We start from the raw sequence: 20,639 nt of genomic DNA, 5'->3' as shown, positions 1-20,639 counted from the left end.
ACCCGTCACTATACTTCTAAAAGACATTCTCCAATCTACCTCCTTTACCCCTCAAGCAACAAGCACCCAAAAGTACCTGTAACAGTATAAATGTCATGCAAGCTACAGATACAACCAAAACCAGACTGCTTCCAGCCAGTGCTACCTGGCACAAATATAGATACCAGCTGAGTTTATGTTCCGTGATATCAGATGTGATGCAGGAATGGGGTCAGCGCTCACATAACAGTCTATTATATAAAGGTATATAAATAGCTGCTGGTGATGATGATGGTGATGATGAAGAAAGGCAGCAGGTTGTCTACCAAAGCCAGACGTTTGTAATTCATTTAGATTCTTTCAGACACCGATCTGCTCTAATAGTATATTATACCCCAAAACCTAACTAACAATTCTTCTAAGATAAATGTGAAGTTTGCCTTTAATTTGTCTCTGCACCTGCAATATCAGCTACCATTGGCCCTTGTTTGCTTTAGGGAACAATAGATTTTGTTGATTTGAATCTGTACAGTCTCTATGATGACCTCTTGTTTACTCCCAGGGAGCTTTATACCCAAATAAGCTGGGACGGTTTGAAGCAAAATACAAGTGTTTGTTAATCAAATGACCTGTTTCCGGCTTCTTTTTTTTTTCTTTTTTTTAAACAAAAAAATAGTCATTCTTTCATACAAAACGGCATTTACACTGATCAAAATGTGACAGGAGATTAAACAAAAAGTCACAAACACACTGGTTATATAGAACTGTTGTTCTGAAGGGATGTGTATCATTTACCATCAGCTTTTTATAATTAAACATTGCCTAGCTTAATAAATATTAGTTCCAGTAATGTAAAAATGATCGTCAACTGCATGGTGTTCTCTCCTGCAGCATCTGATGGTAGTAGGTGTTTTGGGGCAGCATCCATTCCCCTGAAGACAAGTCAGCGGATACCTAGTGCATAACCTACAGGCAGCATAGGGATCAATGATCGCTGCACCAGACACCGCTCAAGAGGTGGAATACATGTCCTTACTACACGCTATGCATCAGAAACCCAAGTCTTACCCACATGCTTGTACCAATAAAAGACTTGTAACGGGAATGGAGACGGAACCTACAGGTTCCAACGACCCCGTTCCTATGTCCTGCTCTATTCACTCACATTCCAATGGACACAAGCGGGAGTCTCGGCCATTTACGCCGCGCCCCCCCCTTCCTTCTGGCCCCCAACACCTGCAAGTGTAATTGCTATATATATATATATATATATATATATATATATATATATATATATATATATATATATATATATATATATATATATATATATATATATATATATATATACACATATACATATATACACACACACACACACACACACACACACACAAGCCAAAAGGCAATAGCTGTGTCCATGGCGTTTTCTTAATGCCAGTGGGTAACCGGCCTTAATAAGCTCAAGGCATTGAGAACCATCAATGTGCAAAGAACATGCTTGTTTTGGTAGAATATACTGGAATTAGCTACATGCTATTAATGACATTAAAAACCACCAACAACAATGTTTAACTGGCTATCACACAAATATAGAACATATGTATAAACTGTAAAATGTCTAAGTCTTTGTTCAGCCTAAGGATTAGATGCTGCAGTGTGAATGAGTCTAAGTACACTTGTCTTCTGCTAAACCACAATTTCATATTGTCACAACATGTAACAAATACAACCATGCCGATCTTTGCTTGAGAATAAACATTTGTAAATTCAAATATTAACATTTAATTTGCATCAATGAAATATCCATGAAAGAAAAAGAAAATGGGAGTTACAACACAGTGTTACATACTGCACTTGTAATATTAATCCTCTAGGGCTCAGAACACCCTTTTAAATAAAAGAAAAACAAAAAACACTGACATTTACAATGTTTTATGAATGTACATATTAAGGCAGTAGCATTTAATTTCGAATTCTGAGAAATGTTGGTGCGATATGTACTTTATGCTGTAGACCACATTTATAACGATGCAGCTTCTGCTGCACTACAAGTCTCAGCAGGGTATGATTAAAAATCACATGGGCTATCCCATTATGTCTAACTCTCCACTGGTTTATTCACTTAGGTCAAGCGTGCACGGAAATTGAAAGTAATAAAAGTTATTCTCTACTTTTATTGAGGTTCAATAAATTACATAGCATACTCCCAATAATTCTCCGTAATTTCCTTTGATAACAGATTTGGAAAATAAAAGGAACATTCAAACATCAATCCCTTTTCATTTTTCTTTTCAAATTGATATTGTGCTAAAAAAAAAAAAATAATCTTAAGTAGAAATAATACTTTATTGAATATAGCAGGTTTAAAAATACAAGCTTTTAGGGCCATTAGTTGCTCTTCTGTAGGCAATAATATAGAGTGTGCCTGAAGATTTTTCAAGTGATTTGTGGTCTGTGCCGTGCGTTCTGGAAGACACATATTAGAAGCTAAATGGTGACATTTTAAGTTGCCCGCTATTTTGTGCTATAAATGAAATGTATTTTACTGTACATTTCGCACTGAGCCTCACAGCTGAGAGCGAGTGCGTCTACATTTGGATAAAGCTCCTCCACTGAGCTAACTAAATCAAAGTGGTAGACGACTTGCAAGCCAGCAGGGAGGCAAATTAGTATTTAGTCATGCTCTTTATATTTTTATTAAAAGATTAAAACTCCGTGTGAAATGCATGGCATGCTGCCACCATCAAGGGGCTGGCTGCCAGAGCTAGTGCAAACACATGCCAACAAGGAATCGATCTAAGCTCAAGAAATGGGCTTGCCATTCACTAAACCTCACTATGGTAAGTTAGATTTATTGCTAAACAATATAATTAATGAGAAGAGCGAAGGTTTTCAGCACAAGGGGGATAAGACAGAGGAATAGGTTTTAAATAAATTGGAGTTACAGATTACCAAAACTGCTTCATGTGAATCCCTTCAGTGTGTTTACCAAGTAACCTATCAGACAGGCAGCAACTGTTTTATCCCAGTCAGCATCAAGCAGAAAAGAAAATAGTCCTAACCTCCTAATTTTGGAAACAGATTAATTGTAGACAAGGGGTGGGACCGACGTCTTCATCAGCCCTTAGACGAGCTCCTTGGTGTAATGAATAGGAACCTCTGGACACCCCACGGCCAGAGCAGATGGTGCACGTAATCAATGAACTACCTCAGAGCACATGTTTATACTTATCTTACCCATGAATGTGCGATTAGCGTATTATCCTGCCGGCTGGAGAAGGTGACCAGAAACTGCTGCAGAACGATGTGTCTGCCGTCACAGAGTTTGGGCAAAGGCCCGTTTCTGCGTTTTACAGCACATTCATGGGGGAAAAAAACAATACTACTTACTCTGACAGCCGCTGCTTATTATTCTTCAGCAGATTACTTTACACAAAGCACCAACCCACCCCCCCCCACCCAAAAAAACAAAATATAAAAAAAACACGCCTCCCTCTGCCCCATCCTCCACAAATATGATTTAGAACAAGCCACTATGCCAAAGTGGGGTGGCCTTGTCTCTAAATGTTGTTTTATTTTTTTATTATTCATTATATTTAGATTAACTTTTTTTTAAACGAATAAGGTAAAGGTCAATTTGATTTTGTCTTCCTAATTTATAAGACTAAATGAAACCAAAACTATGATGGCGAAACCACCAACTTTCACCATCATAGTTTTGGGAACAGAAAATCTCCAGGAGGAAACGACTGAAACAGAACAGAAATAACGACCATCTTTACTGCTAGCGCATTAGAATATATTTTATGTACACAAACTACTTATTATCGTAGCCAAAGGAGGAAGGTAAAAATTGAGGCTTAGATGTTAAAAACAGGTGATCTCTCAGTTCATTAGCATAATTTGGCAAATGTCAATTGTTCTGTGTTTAATAAGGAAGTAACACTTCCACGTTAGAACTTCTCATGTGCTAGTTCAAGCAAAAAGGATGATTAAAATGGAGAAGAGAATGGATAGAAGAGAGACCATGACATTATGTAAAAAGGTAGATTTCTGGTGGGAGGAGGGGGGGTAGATTTCCGGGGGGGAGGGGAGGGGAGGTTCTTTCCCCCACCCCCTTGCATTTTCTTTTCCATATTCAGAATAAAAAGAACATCAGGAAAAATCAAATATCACAAAATAAATGGAAACATGTAAACAATACTCCTACAAAACCACTGCAAACACTCAACTTTTAATTTTTTTTATTTGCATCCCTTGTATTTTCTATGTCAAAGGACGCACATCTTCCTGGCTATATGTGGGCGACTCGTCCAACCTTGTACTATCCTATATGTGCAAAAGAAAAAATCTAATGGCAAGTTATTTTAAAAGCATGGGAAACATATCCGACTATTTTAAAAATGGGAAAGTATTTAAGCTTACAAGTTACTAGTGACATTACTGAGGCGCGAGGCACTGCATGCCTCAGTGATATCAGCAGTCTCTGGTGAACCAACCAGCTGCATTCTCATAATAATTGTTGCTGTCTTCAATGTGTGTCTGTGGCAGGGACACCAAGGCTGGGTACACACTACAGGTTTATCACCTGATTATTGTGCCAATCACATGATAAACGACCGTCGGGTCCGATATCGCATATGTATGTACGTTCCAACAACCATGTTTTATTGTACCAAAACACATCGTATCAATTCATTTGATTTTATAAACAGATTCAAAGATCACTATGAACGATGTCTGGCAAATTCTACAGTGTGTACGCACTCCCAACCAGCAGTGTAGGCAGATCTCCATAGAGTTTACAGTCGCAGTCTTTTCAGCCGATGGTTATGACAGATAAAAAAAACGACACAGATCTGAAGGTAAATCTTGTAAAACATGTATAATGTACACCAAAGCCGTAACTTAGAATTCTAGTGCCTGGGGCGAGAAAGAAAAATGCCGCCCCCCTAGCCCTCAATTTTAACCAAATTAACCTAAAATATTCCGAAATTGTGCCCCCCTTCAGCGTTGCGCCCTGGGTGGTCGTCCCTGTCGCACAGCCCTAGTTACGGCCCTGGTGTACACATGAACCGATATGCTGATCGGGACTTTGAGTCGTTTGAAAAATTATTAACGATATCGCACTGGGCAACATTTTCTGCAGTGTGCACCCAGTTTAAGGCCAAAACAGATTAACAGACATCTAATTTAGACGTCGCAACAGCAGCAATTATGTGGAAAGAGAAATGTGGGGGTCTCCATTTAGAATATATAGACATTTACTTCTTGCCAATGACACACTGATGTAGGTGGTATTATTAGACCATGCGATGTAAAAAAAAAAAAAAAAAACATAGGTTTGGCACATAGTCAATTCTCACACTAATCAGCACTTTCTTCTATTATAGCAAAAAAAAAAGTTCACACTTCATTACAATCACCTCATAACTTTAACATGCTTTTAAAAGATTACAGACACCCACATCCGAGCACACAGCGCGGGTCTGAGGCGCTGCCTATTAACAGCTACCATCACTATATTAGATCATCCGGTTTGGTCTGCCCGGCAAGGAGTATTCGCTTAGCAGCGCACGGTATAACCACAACATCCACCATGAAAAATAGAGGTAGACACACATCCAAATGCAGTAAAATACAGCAGGGGAATAATAATGTTGAATAAATAACATGCTTTAGGACATGCAATGCACAACACAATTACAACACAAGGATAACAACATAAGTAAATTGGAAAATTGTGAACCAACACTTTTTTGCAGTGTCTGTAGGTTTTCTGTGAAACGCGTTAATGCACAAGTTTAATTTAATAACACAGAAATCGGCAACGCTTGTAATGGACAGTAGAAAGTCAAACATTGCTATACTGGTCTAGAGCAAATCAGACTCATAAAACTTAATGGGTAATTGGCTGTGAATGGGTATACCACATTTATTAAATGATAAAATTTCCGTTTAAAGGTGTTGCAGTAAAAAAAAATTAAAAAAAATGCACCTAGGTGCAATTTTTTCCAATAAACACTCCAAGCTCAGAGAGCAACCCATTTCCAGTAATCCCACAATTGCTCTGTGTACTCTTTACCTAAAAGTCGGGGGTTCCCCTGGTGGGAACATGGTTGTACTGGGATGTTTAAAAAATATTGCTCTTGGCTGGAGATTCCATTAATACCTGAAGTTACAGGAATAATTGCATAATTGATTTTGTATGTATACAGATGTGACAGCATGTGATCTACACAGGTTTATGTCACACCGTGCTATATAGGCGACAACTGATTACTGCCACTTTTGTCATTGATTCTAATATATTTTCTTTCTGATAATACTATTAAACTAGCAGTCAAGTATGTATGCAGCTCCGAGAGCATCGTCAGCATTGTACGAGATATGTCTATTAAATAACATGACTGTGATTCCACCTAGTAAACAAAGCAGTTAGAACCGGTTATAACTGCATACGTAGTAACCTGAACATGTCTGTACCTGCAATAACAAGCTGCAACACTGTATGACGTTCAGTTGATTGTGAGTCGCCATTTAGTTTGGTTGCGTTTTCTGTAGAGTGCCGAAAAAATGCTAAGCTTAAAAGTTGAACAACGCGTCAATTTGAAATTTTTAGTAAGATTGCACAAAACACAAACAGAATGTTTTCAAATGCTTACTATGACCTATGGGAATGACTGCCTGTCTCATGCGCGTGTGTTTGAGTGGCACAAAAGATTTAGCGAGGGACGTGAGAACGTCGAAGATGAACGCCCTGGACGACCTTGCACATCAAGAACCAAAGAAAATGAAGAAAAAAAATCAGTCAGATTGTTTGAAAAGACCGCTGACTCAGTGTTCAAATGATAGCTGAATCTGTGAACATTGACAAAGACACCGTGTGGAAAATTTTGCATGAGGATCTTATTATGACGAAAGTTTGTGCAAAGATGGCCCCAAAGGTTCACACCAGAGCAAAAAGAACGTCGCAAGGAAAGTTGTGTTGACATTCTGCAGCAACTTGACACAGATCCAAACCTGTTTCATAAGGTAATCAATTGTGATGAGACCTGGATCTTCCAGTACTATCCTGAAACCAAAAAGACAGTCAATGCACTGGAAAACACCATCACCAAGAATGGAAAAAGCTTGTCAAAGCAAGCCAAAATTCAAAGCAATGCCCTTTGTTTTTTCGACATCAAGGGTGTAATTTTGGAAGAATGGGTTCCAGAAGGCACAACAGTTATTCAGCATTATTATAAGGAAGTTTTGAAAAAGCGGAGTCAGAAAGAAACGGCCGCAACTGTGGAAAAATGGTTTCTTTCTTCACCAGGACAATGCGCCTGCTCACACAGCACTTTCTGTGAAGCAGTTTTTGACAGACAAACACATTACTAAACTTGAACATCCTCCATATTCGCCAGATTTAGCACCTTGCGATTTTTATCTGATCCCAAAAGTTAAATCAGTGCTTAAAAAAGGGACACATTTTGAGTCAGTTGATGCTGTAAAGAAGAAAAACGGCAGATATGTTGAAACAAGTGACAGAAATTGATTTGCTCCTTGCCTTCCACCAGTGGAAAACAAGACTACAGCGATGTATTAGTGCAAATGGGGAATATATTGAAGGGGACAAACATTAAATTTGTAATACCAATAAATAAAAGCGAGTTATTTAATCAGTCTCATTATTTACTGGACATACCTCATATATAGGAGACATAACCTCCAATACTACAACTGTTACTGAACTATTGTAACCAAAAAGATGGAGGTTGTCTGCCTCCATTACTGAATCTGTGAATACAGCATCATAGTGAACCTGTAGAGAGATGTTCTAGAACATTCGTGTCCTCAACAAATGCTTGCAGGTTTCTCTATACCTATCATCGCTTCTCCATCTACCATTTTGTCATATTAGGAGTACAAGATTGATCAATTTACCAAAAAGGGAGAAAAAAAAACCACAACAAAATGGCTTCAATAAATGCACCTCCCACAAACTGGCAGGACAACTGGCGCTCAAAGAGCAGAACCCCCTTGGCTCAATGAACAGAAACCCATTCGTTCAGGAGCTCTTCACTTAGGCTAACCCAAGCAGCATTAAACATCGTCAAGTAAACTGATGGGACAAAGTATCCCGCAGTACTACCAGTTGGGTTGACGAAATTTCAGTGCAACTTGAAACTTGTCCAGGATGTTATGCCTGGAAAACAGAGACCAGCACCAGTAGGGGGTTTATTCCATGATTGTGCAAAATCAGAGAATACTGTAAAGATCTGCAGGAGATATTTTATATATAAACCTGTACTTCAATGAAATGTGCATTGCAAAAATAATATTTACACATGTTCTGCAATTCACAAACAGCTGAAACCTGGTTCACTCTCAAACAAACAGCAAGAGAGAAGTGGATGGTTCAGCAGACAGAGTTCATGGAACGCCAATGGGTACCTGATCCTGCAAGCACATGCAAAGGATGAATGAGAGCTCACTAAGGATGGCACAATAGGAGAGACTATAGCAAAAGCTCAACTAATGAACAGCGAAAGGTCACGATGGAGTGCTTGTTCCATGCATCCGAAAATAGCAAATAAACTTACTTTTTTCTCCTTCTCATGATGTTTATCCTGAGAGTGAGAGGAAGAATCACTTAAACTGTGATCAAATGATCTACTAAATTCCAGTTTGCCTTTTTTCTATAAAAACACAGAAAGTAAAGAGAAAGTAAAAGAAATAAGAAACCTATGAAAAACAACTTTGGTACTTTATGTAAAAAATAGCACTGAGGAACCAGGATCACATCATCTTTGGAACAGACTGTGCTGTTTTGTATGGGCTCAAACACAGGGACATCTGTTTCTTGTTCAGAGATCTAATGCAGGCAAAAATAGGGATCAATGGCCTTTATGTGAAACAGGCAATCACTACAAACATTTAAGTGTGAAATATATAACCAATATGTTTATCATCTTTCTTCCAAACGGATATACGATCCCAAATTCTATCTGCATTCAAGTTGCGTTCACCAGGACAACAACCCTAAAATAAAAAATCAAAATGTACCAAATATATATTTAAAAATCTGCAGACCATGAAAAAGATGTAAATCTGCACTTCCACCTAGCCCTTTGGCGGTATCTGATCAGTCTCACCATCTTGTGCGTGGGGCTGTGCGAGTCTGTTAAGGGGATAAGGAATGTGAGGACCGAACGGAAGTTGCAATCACAGAATTCTCTGCCCCCCGCCACACACACAAACACACACACACACCCCCCCCCCCCCTACATGGCTATTATAAAGTGTCAAATGTTTGGCCACTTAGCTGGTAGTGCAGGGTAAACAGCCTTGTTGTTTAGTTAAGTACAGGCTATGGTTCCATGAGATATACAAAAATTGGGCAGCTTCGATCATATTTTTTAATTGTGAATTTTTTAAGTGTTGGACCACCAAAATGTACTGATCCTCACAAAGTGGTATTCTACGCTCTAGTTCTGTACAGAAGATGTGAATATATGTTCGCAACAGCAAATAAATACTTTTAACCTTAACAGAAGTCCATACCCCCACTGCAGTCACAGTGACTAACAGAAGTCCATACCCCCACTGCAGTCACAGTGACTAACAGAAGTCCGTACCCCCACTGCAGTCACAGTGACTAACAGAAGTCCATACCCCCACTGCAGTCACAGTGACTAACAGAAGTCCATACCCCCACTGCAGTCACAGTGACTAACAGAAGTCCATACCCCCACTGCAGTCACAGTGACTAACAGAAGTCCGTACCCCCACTGCAGTCACAGTGACTACAAGTCGCTTTCTAACTTTCCCCACAAATGTTTTTGGGGGTTTTTTTTGTTTTTTTTTTATCTACCCACTCTGCCTCCATGACATATCTGGTTTCGCTGGCTAAATCTCTCACCCCCTCTGCTTCTTTCACTTTCCAAAACCACCATCAAGCAAGTATTTCCAGTAAAACAATGGTAACTTTTGCAAGTGAAATATATAAATGGTTTTCCATTCATCAAAATGTATATTTTCTATTTGATCATCAAAGAATCATTCATAAGCAAACTGATGGATAAAAGTGCTACATTGACAGACATATGCTCACATCATGGTATTCACTGAAATACTGGTAAATGACTAGAGAACAGTGCCAATTACCTGCCAACGAGACCTGTCATGCATTGCTCTGCAGATAGAGGGCTATTAGTAAAGATTGAGTCAAAATATCATTATTTCCCCCACTATGAGGAAATGCCATTTACAAGAACAGTTACTGCATATCCAACTGAAGAAATAGGATCTCTAGTCTTCCTGGATATCTCTACATATTCTGTCCATCTCTTAATTCAACCCTGTGAACAAAACCCAGCTTGTAAATACAAACTCACTACATTGGGTTCAACAGATAAAGAAAATCAACACTAAAATATGAATTGTTTTTACGCATAGAAGACAGTAATTACATACACACAAGAATTCAATTTGAAATGGCAGTGTGTGGCAAGTAACAATTCTGTTATTGGATTCCTGTATTGCAGGCAAGTTCTAGTGCAAGTCTATGGAGACGGAGCCGATGACGTTAGAGGAGAGAGAAAACAGGGAGACTTTCTACACCTGTACGGACATAAGGCCTATTCTAACGAAAATAATCAGCACGTTACTATACACAAATGAATGTACCCTGTTGGTATTATTTGAGCTTTGTACAATATATGTCACAAAATACAGATGACTTTACACTTACAAATCATATGCAAGAACAGATATCCCATAAAAAAAAATACAGGTTTCACTTTTAATTACAATTCCAAGTAATATTTAAGTGCACTTTGGCCAAGGTAACAAATACATTTATACAGGGAGTTAGATTTCAGTACTTACTAAGCATGGAAATGTGTTCCACTAGTAAACACATAACATACCCAAATTTCAGGGTCACCTGATAACTAACTTAACAGCTGGCTGAGTATCATGAAACCGGTAGTTGGAACACAGTTGGCAGGCAAGCAAAAACACCTTACCATCCCTGATTTGTACAGGCATCAGATAAAAGCATTATAAATGCTCTAGTTCTACTTTTGCAATGTTAAAAAAGAAAAAAAAAAAAAAAAACACCACACACACATGGAAATTAATTGCAAACTATGTAGGAATTCAGTCAATTTAGCACTAAAGCAGTTTATTTCACTAAAGTTTAGTTCATGATAAGCGTAAAAGACCCATTGTGTAAAAGTCTATACTCCCAACTATGCAGTGCTTACATTGTAGATAATCTCTGTAAATGGATTATACATTCCGGAATTAACATGATGATTAGAACACAACATTCCATACTATGAAGAGTTGCAAAGTAATGTACAGTGATATCAAGCAAATTGTCCCTTACTTGACACGTCACACATGTATTCTTCACATGTTCAAGGTCTGCCATTGCTTCCAGTAACAGAGGATTATATTTATAAAGTGTACCCATAGCCTACACAATGGAGGCAGCCATTTTGACAGCTGAACCAACATTCACCAGAAAGAAGTCTATGAATTCATGAGGAACTAGTGGCATCAACGAGGCACAAGACATTTTGTTCCTTATGCCTCATGAATTTCACCAAGTCCTTAGGTTCATTCGCTCCAAACACCAAATGGCTGTAACCACTGTGCAACTGTGACTTACGCTTCAAAAGAGCACAAGTGTGTGATTTGCGTGTGAGAAAAACCTAGTAGGTTCTTATTCATTTTTTTTCTCTTTAGCCGCATTTAACAGGAGTTACATTTATTTCAAGCTCACAATCAGCTTTCCTAGAAACTAAAGTCACAACCCTGAACTGCTGACATATACATATTCTACAAGGGTTGAAGGTCTAGTAGGAAATCTAACCTTAGTGCCTACTACTGTGCAACAATGTAGAGCACACATTGCCTGCTCCGTCATATCAGTTTAGCCAGACCCTGCTGCGCCCACAGGGATATAGAGCATCCCTGACACAGGACCGACCTCTGGGTGACTGCACCCTGATAGAAATATCACATGTAAGGACGATTATGAGGAAGGTACAAAATAGATATAGTAAATAGACATTCAAACAGATTTAAATGACTCCCTCAGACTCCCATTTATTCACTTTATACTTACAACAAAGACAAGAGGATACAAATATAGTATTAGTCAGCAGATTCTCAGGGGGAAATTCGATTCAGTGCAATGTGTCTCTGGAACAGTTCGTGGAGACACAGAATCAATGTCCAGGCCGAAATCTCCACAGAAAAACAAGCGGAAATCTCTTTCTATAATAGCCGGCGATGTGTGTAGCCTATTGTAGCGATGTTCGGCGGCATATTACACATAATTTAATCTCCCCATAATGTTACTCTTCAGCATTTAGACCATGTCCGATTGGTGGATGCCTGATCTGTAGAGTAGATGGCAGCATGTCGGGTCTTGCCTCAGGCACATCATAATGGCACTTCAGCCAGCCAACGCAATAACACATGAGTACCCTATTAGGGTTACTTTGGCGGTGAGACTTTACTATGTCCTGGTGCAATGATGGAGCACTATAAGCACACCAGTTATACCACATCTATTCTACAGATTAGCCTCTAATTGTGAAGGCTTGATTTTGGACGAATGAGGTTCTGGGAATAGGACCTCCACTAAATAGCTACTGAAGGGGATAAGACTACGAAAATAAATAAAAATAAATAAATAAGTGTAACTGTCCTTCAAAAGTACAATGTCAGACATGCCAGGGCCTGAGAAGACAACCCATCATTCTGGTCTAGCTGGTTGGTGGGTAATAAGGTGTAATGAGACCTGGGGAGATGGTTTGAAAACCTGATTTACAGACTAAGCCACAGGACTGACTGTCCCTTGTCAAAACCACAGAATGGAAATATCTGAAGAGGCTGAAACAGGCGCGTAGTGCCGAAGGGTGGGGTACGGCATAATGAAGGTGATTAAATCAACACTACTTACCCCGACTTGTGTACACGGAAGCGCTGATTGCCAACGAGGAACAAGGTCTACTGGTGTTGGAAGCGACTTGAACCAATGGCGATGAAGCAATAACCCGGCTTGACTTGATGACGTCACTCAGATCCGCAACGCTGTTATCGGTGCTGTTAAGCGGGTAATGTAAGTATTCGGCCATATACAATGTAGAATGCTTTCTTAAGTACATTGTATATGGCCAAATACTTACATTACCCCCTTAACAGCAGCGATACCAGCGTCGCGGATCTGAGTGTCATCATCAAGTCAAGCTGGGTTATTGCTTCATCGCCATTGGTTCAAGTCACGTCCAACACCAGTCGCTCTCGATCCTCGTCGGCAAGCAGCGCTTCGGTGTACACGTCGGGGTAAGTGGTGTCGGTGTAGTCAGCATCGATATGCTCACTACCACCTGTGCCGATATGTAGGGTGTAGCAAATAATAGCATCCTAATGACACACCCTATCACCCAATAGGTCCATATAAAAGAATCAACCTTCACTATTACTGATGCGCTTTCTCAGAATCCAAAATGTGGCTGCTCACTACAGTCACTAAAAGTCATTAACGGACTGCAAGATACAACTATTAGCAAAAGGCTGGGAAGAGGAAAAACGTCACAGTTCATCCTACAGCCGCCATGACACTGTCTATATTACATGGGTCATGTATGTGTGGAAGGATTTATTACATTTGTAAAAATATACCTGGAAGGTCCCACTGAAAGCACAGGCAGCCTCCACCCATTGACTCTCTTACATATACAATTCATGGAAAACATGTGGGCGAACACCTGAGAAATTAGGAACAAACCCTGATCTACCAAATAACATGTGTGTTTGTTTGTGCAGAGAAAACGGATTATTAATGTTGATGGTAGTTCGTGAAGATAAATGGTACATTGCTCTGTAATGTACAGCTGGATAGCCGTACTAGAATTATACTGCCACACAAATAGTATTGCAATCTGTTTTGCTGAGGTTTCTTGTTTGAGTTTTGCATTGTCCGTCCTTTCAGTATAGTATACAATAAAGGTGGAAAATGACCATGATGTGCAAATGCACACGGGGTGTTTTTTTTGTTTTTTTTTTAGAGGAGTCCTAGTAAGATGAACAAAGATGTGTTTAAGCTGCACATACTGTGCACTGGAAGTAACCAAAGAGCAACGGACCACAGATGCTTGACCACCGCCCATTTGTACAGCGCCTTACTTAAAACTCTGCTATATGTACGGATTTCAAACTGGGCAACTCCGACAGCCTGGAATCATTCATCTAACTCACACACACATATACATATCTATCTATCTATCTATCTATATCTCTCAATGACCATCATGTCACTAAAAAACAAATATTTTAACTAGCATCTTGCAGTCCTTACCAGTTTGCTATAGTGGTATTTACAATAACCACAGTACTGGACATTGTCTGCGCCGTTCCCTTGTTCTTCACAGAGAAGTCCTGCAAACTGTGCACTGAAACAGCAAGGACGACATGTCAGAGGACATGAGCAATGAGAAAGGAATAAAACAATGTGGTTTGTAACAAAAAAAAACAAAAAAAAAACAATATAAAATGAAGGCAAAGGATACAAAGACAAAATCATCATTTTTACTGGAAGTGATACTTTTCGCAATGAGCACCCATAATGCCAGGGATGAAGCAAGCTGTGGCAAAATTGGAAAGTATGTATGTGTTCTACCTTAAATTACTTTGGTAGTGTTAAAAGACATATTAATGAGGAATTCGGAAGGAGAGAAGGGGATTATGGAACAAAGACTAAGCACACGGTTCTGAAGTCTGTCCTAAACCCTACACGCAGACTTGGCAACAGTTGTCAGGTGCTCCTAGTGTTTGAGAACCCACCAAACCCGACATATTCTCTATCTGGGCAGTAACCAGTGGTAAGAAAGTAGTCAGCCACTAATGTTGTAACCAGGACACAGCTGCCACCCTGTACAGGGCTGAGCCTTTGTAGGACGTCATCAGTAAGCAGAGAAGCCGCTTCTCATTGGGAAAAGTTTTACTGAACAGTATCGTCAGGACCAATGGTGGGTGGGGCCCTGCTAGATTGACTTAAGTAACCTTTTTGGGATTATTTATCCTTGTCATCATGTGCACTAACAATGCATTTATAAAGACATGGCTGCTCGCCCATTGTATTCTCCAGCTGTGCCACGTTTCATGTGTCTGCTGGAACACACAAGACAATTAGAAACATCTGGCAACTTACCAGGTTACATGGAAGGCTTGGCGGCATCCATGTTTATTGCAGGTCATACAAGCCCCGGTAGCAGCTTTGCTCTCTCGGCCTTGCTCATCACATATGTAGCAAGTCTAAAAATGACCAGAGAAAATAGACAAATCACTTTTTTATACAGTGAACTGTGTGGTCATGGAAGGTTTATGTTAAAGTCTGATAACAGGAGCTTTGCCCTAATAACATACATATACCATTGTTATTGGGCCGGCGTTGATCTAACTCAATACAAATTATAAATCACATCAATAGCATATGCTGGATTTGTAGAACTACATTTAAATGCATAGTTAACATGGTTTGAGCCAAAAACCCACTAGTGAAATAATAGCGAAAAGCAGTCAGACTAAGATAGGAAAGAATAATGAAGATATACAACCATCAGCCACAACATTAAAACTACCTAATATAGTGACACCTCTGAAGCGAACCTGTCGTATCTGGCATCAAGACATTAGCTGCAGATCCTTTAAGTTGCAAAGCGGGGCCTCCATGGATCGATACGTGTCAATGTAACATCCACATAAATGCCAAGACTGAAGGTTTCTCAGCAGAACATTGCCCAGAGCATCACACTACCTCTGCCAACTTGCCTTCTTTCCATAGTGCATCCTAGTGCCATCTCTTCCCCAAGAAACGACGCACACAGACCTGACCGTCCACATAATGTAAAAGAAAACGTGATTCATCAGACCAGGCCACCTTCTTCCATTGTTCTATGGTCCAGTTCTGGCGCTCACATGCCCATTGTAGCCACATTTGGAGGTGGAAAGCGGTCAGCACTGGCACCCTGACGGGTCTGCAGCTACGCAACAAGCTGCGATGTATTGTGTATTTTGACACCCTTCTATCATAGCCAGCATTAGCTTTTTCAACAAGTTGCACTAAAGTGCCTCTCCTGTGGAATTGGACCAGGTAGGCCTATCTTCACTCCCCATGTGCATCAATGAGCCTTGGGCGCCCATGACCCTGTCGGTTCACCTGTTGTAGGTAATAACTAGTGCCTACAGGTAACACCCCACAAGACCTGCCATTTTGTAGATGCTCTTACTCAATCATCTAGCCATCACAATTTGGCCCTTGTCAAAGTCGCTCAGAGGCTTACGCTTGCCCAGCTTTCCAACCTCCAAAACATTAACTTCAAGAACTGACTGTTCACTTGCTGCCTAACATACCCCACCTTTTGACAGGTGTCATTGTAATGAGATATTCAATGTTATTCACTCCACTTGTTGATGGTTTTAATGTTGTGGCTAATCTGTATATACAATAAATCATTTTTCAGATCAAGTTCCACAATAGAGAAATCCGTTCCTTGCATTTTCCATAAAATGACAATGGGAATGTCATTTATTTAAGAGGGAAAAAAAAAAAGAAAACCAAAAAGACGAAAAATAAAATAAAAATCACACTGTCACCAGAATGGAAGTGTCGGCATTTAGTACCTAACTCGCCAAAAATTAAAACTCCAAGAAAGAAATTACCGGAATATATAGATCTACAAATATGTGAGCTCAAAAACCGAAACAATAGAACTTTTTAAAAAAAAAACAAAAAAAACAAAACACTAACTAGCCAACAATTATTGAAACAGGTTATCGGTAAGAATTGTGGTCAAATTATGAACCAATGATGTTGATCCAATTTTTTTGTGGAATTTAGAAACACTGAGTAATCAGTGAGAGCCAAACCTGTGAGGCAGCAATGCTAACCACTGTGCTACCACACTGTACTTTTAAAATCGATACTGGCAAACCCTTATGCCAGTGGATCCCAAACTTTCTCAGTTTGAGGCACCCTTAGGGTATCCATAATTTTCCCTAAGCACCCTCAAGTCAAAATAATTACCAAGTTGCCCCCACCATGTGTTAACCACTGGCCTTAGCTACAGCACCTAGTGAGACTACTACAGCACCCCAGGAAGCCACGGCACTCAGTTTGGGAACCACTGCCTTATGCCAACAAGTGAGTAGACCTCGTTGATTATCATTAGAGCTCTGTTTTCACATATATGCAGTTCTAAAATAGATATCCATTGCATTTGTACAATGCAATGGATTGTTTCTGTGCTTTTTCCACCCCTTCATTTCCATATAAAAGACACTCATGAAATGAGTTACACCAAATGTGTTTCTGTTTAACTTCTTTTAATTATGTTCTCTACGTAATATGGCATCCTGTGCAAGCAATTTCTGAACAATTATTTGATTAAACTGCAGGGTCCTGACATGGAGAAGCAAAATAAAAAAAAATTAATTACAAAGAGTAACATTTCACCTGCTTTACTATATATAACTTTAGCAAACAAAAAATAATGGTTTTAACGTAATTATTTACGTGTGATATAAAAAATAAATAAAACAACTTAATTGATACAACTACAAAAAAACAAAAACAAAAAAATCACATGAAATATTTTCAACCAGATCAATTACAACAGAGCCAGGAAAGCCTCTTAATAAAGATTCTACCACAATCTTAACAGTGTCTGCTGGGGGATTGCAAGAAATTATGTTCTTGCTCCCCTTTGAAAAAATATGTTCAGATTTATAGATCAGGAAGACATAATTTTATTGCAAAATAATTTACATACATGTATATATTAAATTCAACTTAAATGTAAATATACTGCTGATTGACTATTGTGTTGTTGCTTAATAATTACATCATCTATGAAGCAGGGTTCTTTTCTAATAATAGCCACACATATGGCATCACTCGCATTTAGGTGTTTTCTGGCAAGAAGTGATGACAATTCCATCTCACAAAGGTAGGTGGTGGCAAATCATTCTAGTACCTGCAATGCTGCCAGTTCTGGAAATGGTACCAAGCCCAGCGGGATTGTTCCAAGACACTGCCATCTTGCACCAACAGTTCTGGACACTGGTTTAACTAATTTCTTATATGATCTACAAATTCAGACGTTACAAATGATTTACAGCTACAAATCTAGTGTGTCCACTGGCACCCCCAGAAATGTCTCACACTCCTGGATAAGAACCATTGTTACAGGTCATATACTGAAAAGTATGATACAAAAGCTCCTAGAAGCCCAGTATAGCAACAATTGGTGAATAATATTTATGACACATGGTCAGGAATATGCTGTTCACACACAATATTGTAAGAACAATGTATAGACCACCGTAAAATGTCCACCATTCTTTTCCCCTAGTGTTTGTAAATATATTATCAATTTGTTTATATCTCCTGGCAGAATAAGGAAGGGACAATGTAATTTTACCATATAAAAGTGCTGTTAACGTGTAAATATGAACAAATAACTATAATAACCAAGCTTAGTGGTAACTTTTTGTATTGGGAGTAACAATGTGACATCAGTATACTGCCAGCTCAGAACACAGGACTAAACACACAATAGTTCAATACACTTTGTTAAATTAATGTAAAAAAAAAAAAAAAAAAAAAAGTCAACAAGGCTGGAAGCCAGTCTCTCTCCCACCATATTAGGGAGGAACGGTATGGAAAGTCCAGGGCTCATTTCTCAAGGCTATACATACCCGTACAAAATGTAGAGGGAGCCGCTGACAAGGGCGGACTGTGAATTAGCGCAGTCTGTGGTAGGTATGGTCCACATGTGGTTAAACCGTACATTACTGGAGTGAGGAGTGTGCACACAAGGGTTAAGGAGCCTGAGTGACTTAGAATTCAGTGCACATGATGGAGGATGTTGGGGGAAGGTAGGAGGTGAGCAGTGTCATGTGTAGCCTCTAAGTGATAACAAGCTAGAGGGGGATGGGTATTAAAAGCAATCAGAGAACCAGCTGGAAGTACTAAGCCAGGACTTACAGTGAGAGCAAGGGGAAAAATAGGAGACCCTGAAAAGAGCAAGCTGAGATTGTCCTGTCTTCTATACTTAGCCCTTCTATGCACCAGAGAATAGGAGAAAAGGTGTCAATAAAAGAAATACTAGAAGGCATGCGTGGAATTTTACTAAACGGCTAATAATGCTACATTATAACGATGGAGTATTTGTAATATTATTATTACGCGCTTCTACAGGCACTGGAATAATGGAAATGTTTCCTGCTGTTTCAGCAGCCAAATCTGCTTAGAGAGGATTGGGACAATAAGGAACTAGATTTTCAGTTATTTGGTTATGGAGAAACAATGAAATATTGTGGGTTCCTGGTCATGTGAAGACAAAACTGCTTACAATAAATAAATCCTCCGAGCCAGTCAACTGAATCGGCTGTAAGGAAGTGTGCATTGAAGCCAGTGATTTGGAAGTTTAGTTGTTAGGTTGGTTCTGAGCCATGCGGAGAGGGCAAAGAGTGCCTGCATTCCCACGGGAAGAGGACACCTCCAGCCTGCTTGGAGGAAACAGGTTTCACTGTCCAGAAAGGATTTAACCCCTTGGACGCCAGCGAAGGCAGTGATGCTTGGCAGTGTAGCTTTACACAGGTCTCTGCCGTCATTGTAGCCCTGGTTTACATGCACCCTTCCCCTTTCTAGGCCTCTGGGTCTAGCCCTTTATGAGACAGAAATCACTTGTATGCCCTAAATCTGCGTTTGAGACTTTCCCACGTTTGTTTGTAAATGGCAATCTATGCAGGGACTTGGCCTGACTTGAAATGAGGGAAATGAAGTATTCCTCTTCAGTGGGCTCATTGAATTAAATGGCTTTACCTTACACTTGCCAAAATATTACTCTGTCAAGGTGTGCTCACAGGCATCACAAGATTAACAGGAGTGTATACAACCGGGCTGCAGGGTACAGCCACACAGAAACCCTGGAGCTATGCACACCTACTGTACCCAATGCTCCAAGACATTACTATTATATGAACCTACCAGCAAAACACACAAGAAGCAACCCTGACTGTTACATAACCTTTATGTAAGAGTAAGGAATAAACACATTTCACAATTTATAAAAGGATTGTTGATTTTGTAATTTAATTTTATTCATACCACAAAATCATGACCATGTACACACTGGGATTTAAAATTCGTCATCTAAAAAGGCGTGTTTCTAACTCAAACGTGTGTTAAAAAGAACACTATTATTACTTGCGTTCCACATGCGCATAGTGTGTTTTTTGTTCCCTATTTCAGGGTGTCTGGCGCATTAACCCGGTCGAAAAACATACATTAAGCTCAATGTAAATGCACTATAAAAAAAAGCAATGAGATGCCATTGTTAAGAAGCATTTCCACACGTTTGGCTTGAGCTAGATAACAACTTCCTGTTTGTACAGACACGTTCTTGTACAAAAAAAAGAGAAAAAAAAAAAAAAAACACCAGATTGAGTGTGCTTGTAATGGCACATTAAACTCATGTGGCTTCCATGCGTTTATTTGCATTTTAACACCCACTACTAAAAAAAAAACAAAAAAACAAAAAAAAACACCAGTGTGTACATAGCTTTAGGCGTTTATACAAAATTAA

At 39.4% G+C, this 20,639-nt stretch overlaps 1 protein-coding gene across 4 annotated transcripts in view; it reads right to left on the bottom strand.

The window, feature by feature from the left end:
* Positions 1-20,639, bottom strand: part of MLLT10 (MLLT10 histone lysine methyltransferase DOT1L cofactor) — a 119,959-nt gene that overhangs the window by 63,120 nt on the left and 36,200 nt on the right. For all 4 annotated transcript variants that reach the window (XM_075211937.1, XM_075211938.1, XM_075211940.1 and 1 more), the window contains 2 exons: positions 15,200-15,303; positions 14,348-14,441 (listed from right to left, as the gene is read on the bottom strand). In XM_075211937.1, coding sequence (XP_075068038.1) covers positions 14,348-14,441; positions 15,200-15,303 — 198 coding nt within the window. The remainder of the gene's footprint in view (positions 1-14,347; positions 14,442-15,199; positions 15,304-20,639) is intronic.

This window comes from Mixophyes fleayi, chromosome 5, assembly GCF_038048845.1.
Source record: "Mixophyes fleayi isolate aMixFle1 chromosome 5, aMixFle1.hap1, whole genome shotgun sequence".
NCBI classification, from domain to species: domain Eukaryota; kingdom Metazoa; phylum Chordata; class Amphibia; order Anura; family Limnodynastidae; genus Mixophyes; species Mixophyes fleayi.
Note: the sequence above shows the minus strand (reverse complement) of the source record. Positions and strands in the feature narration are given on the sequence as shown.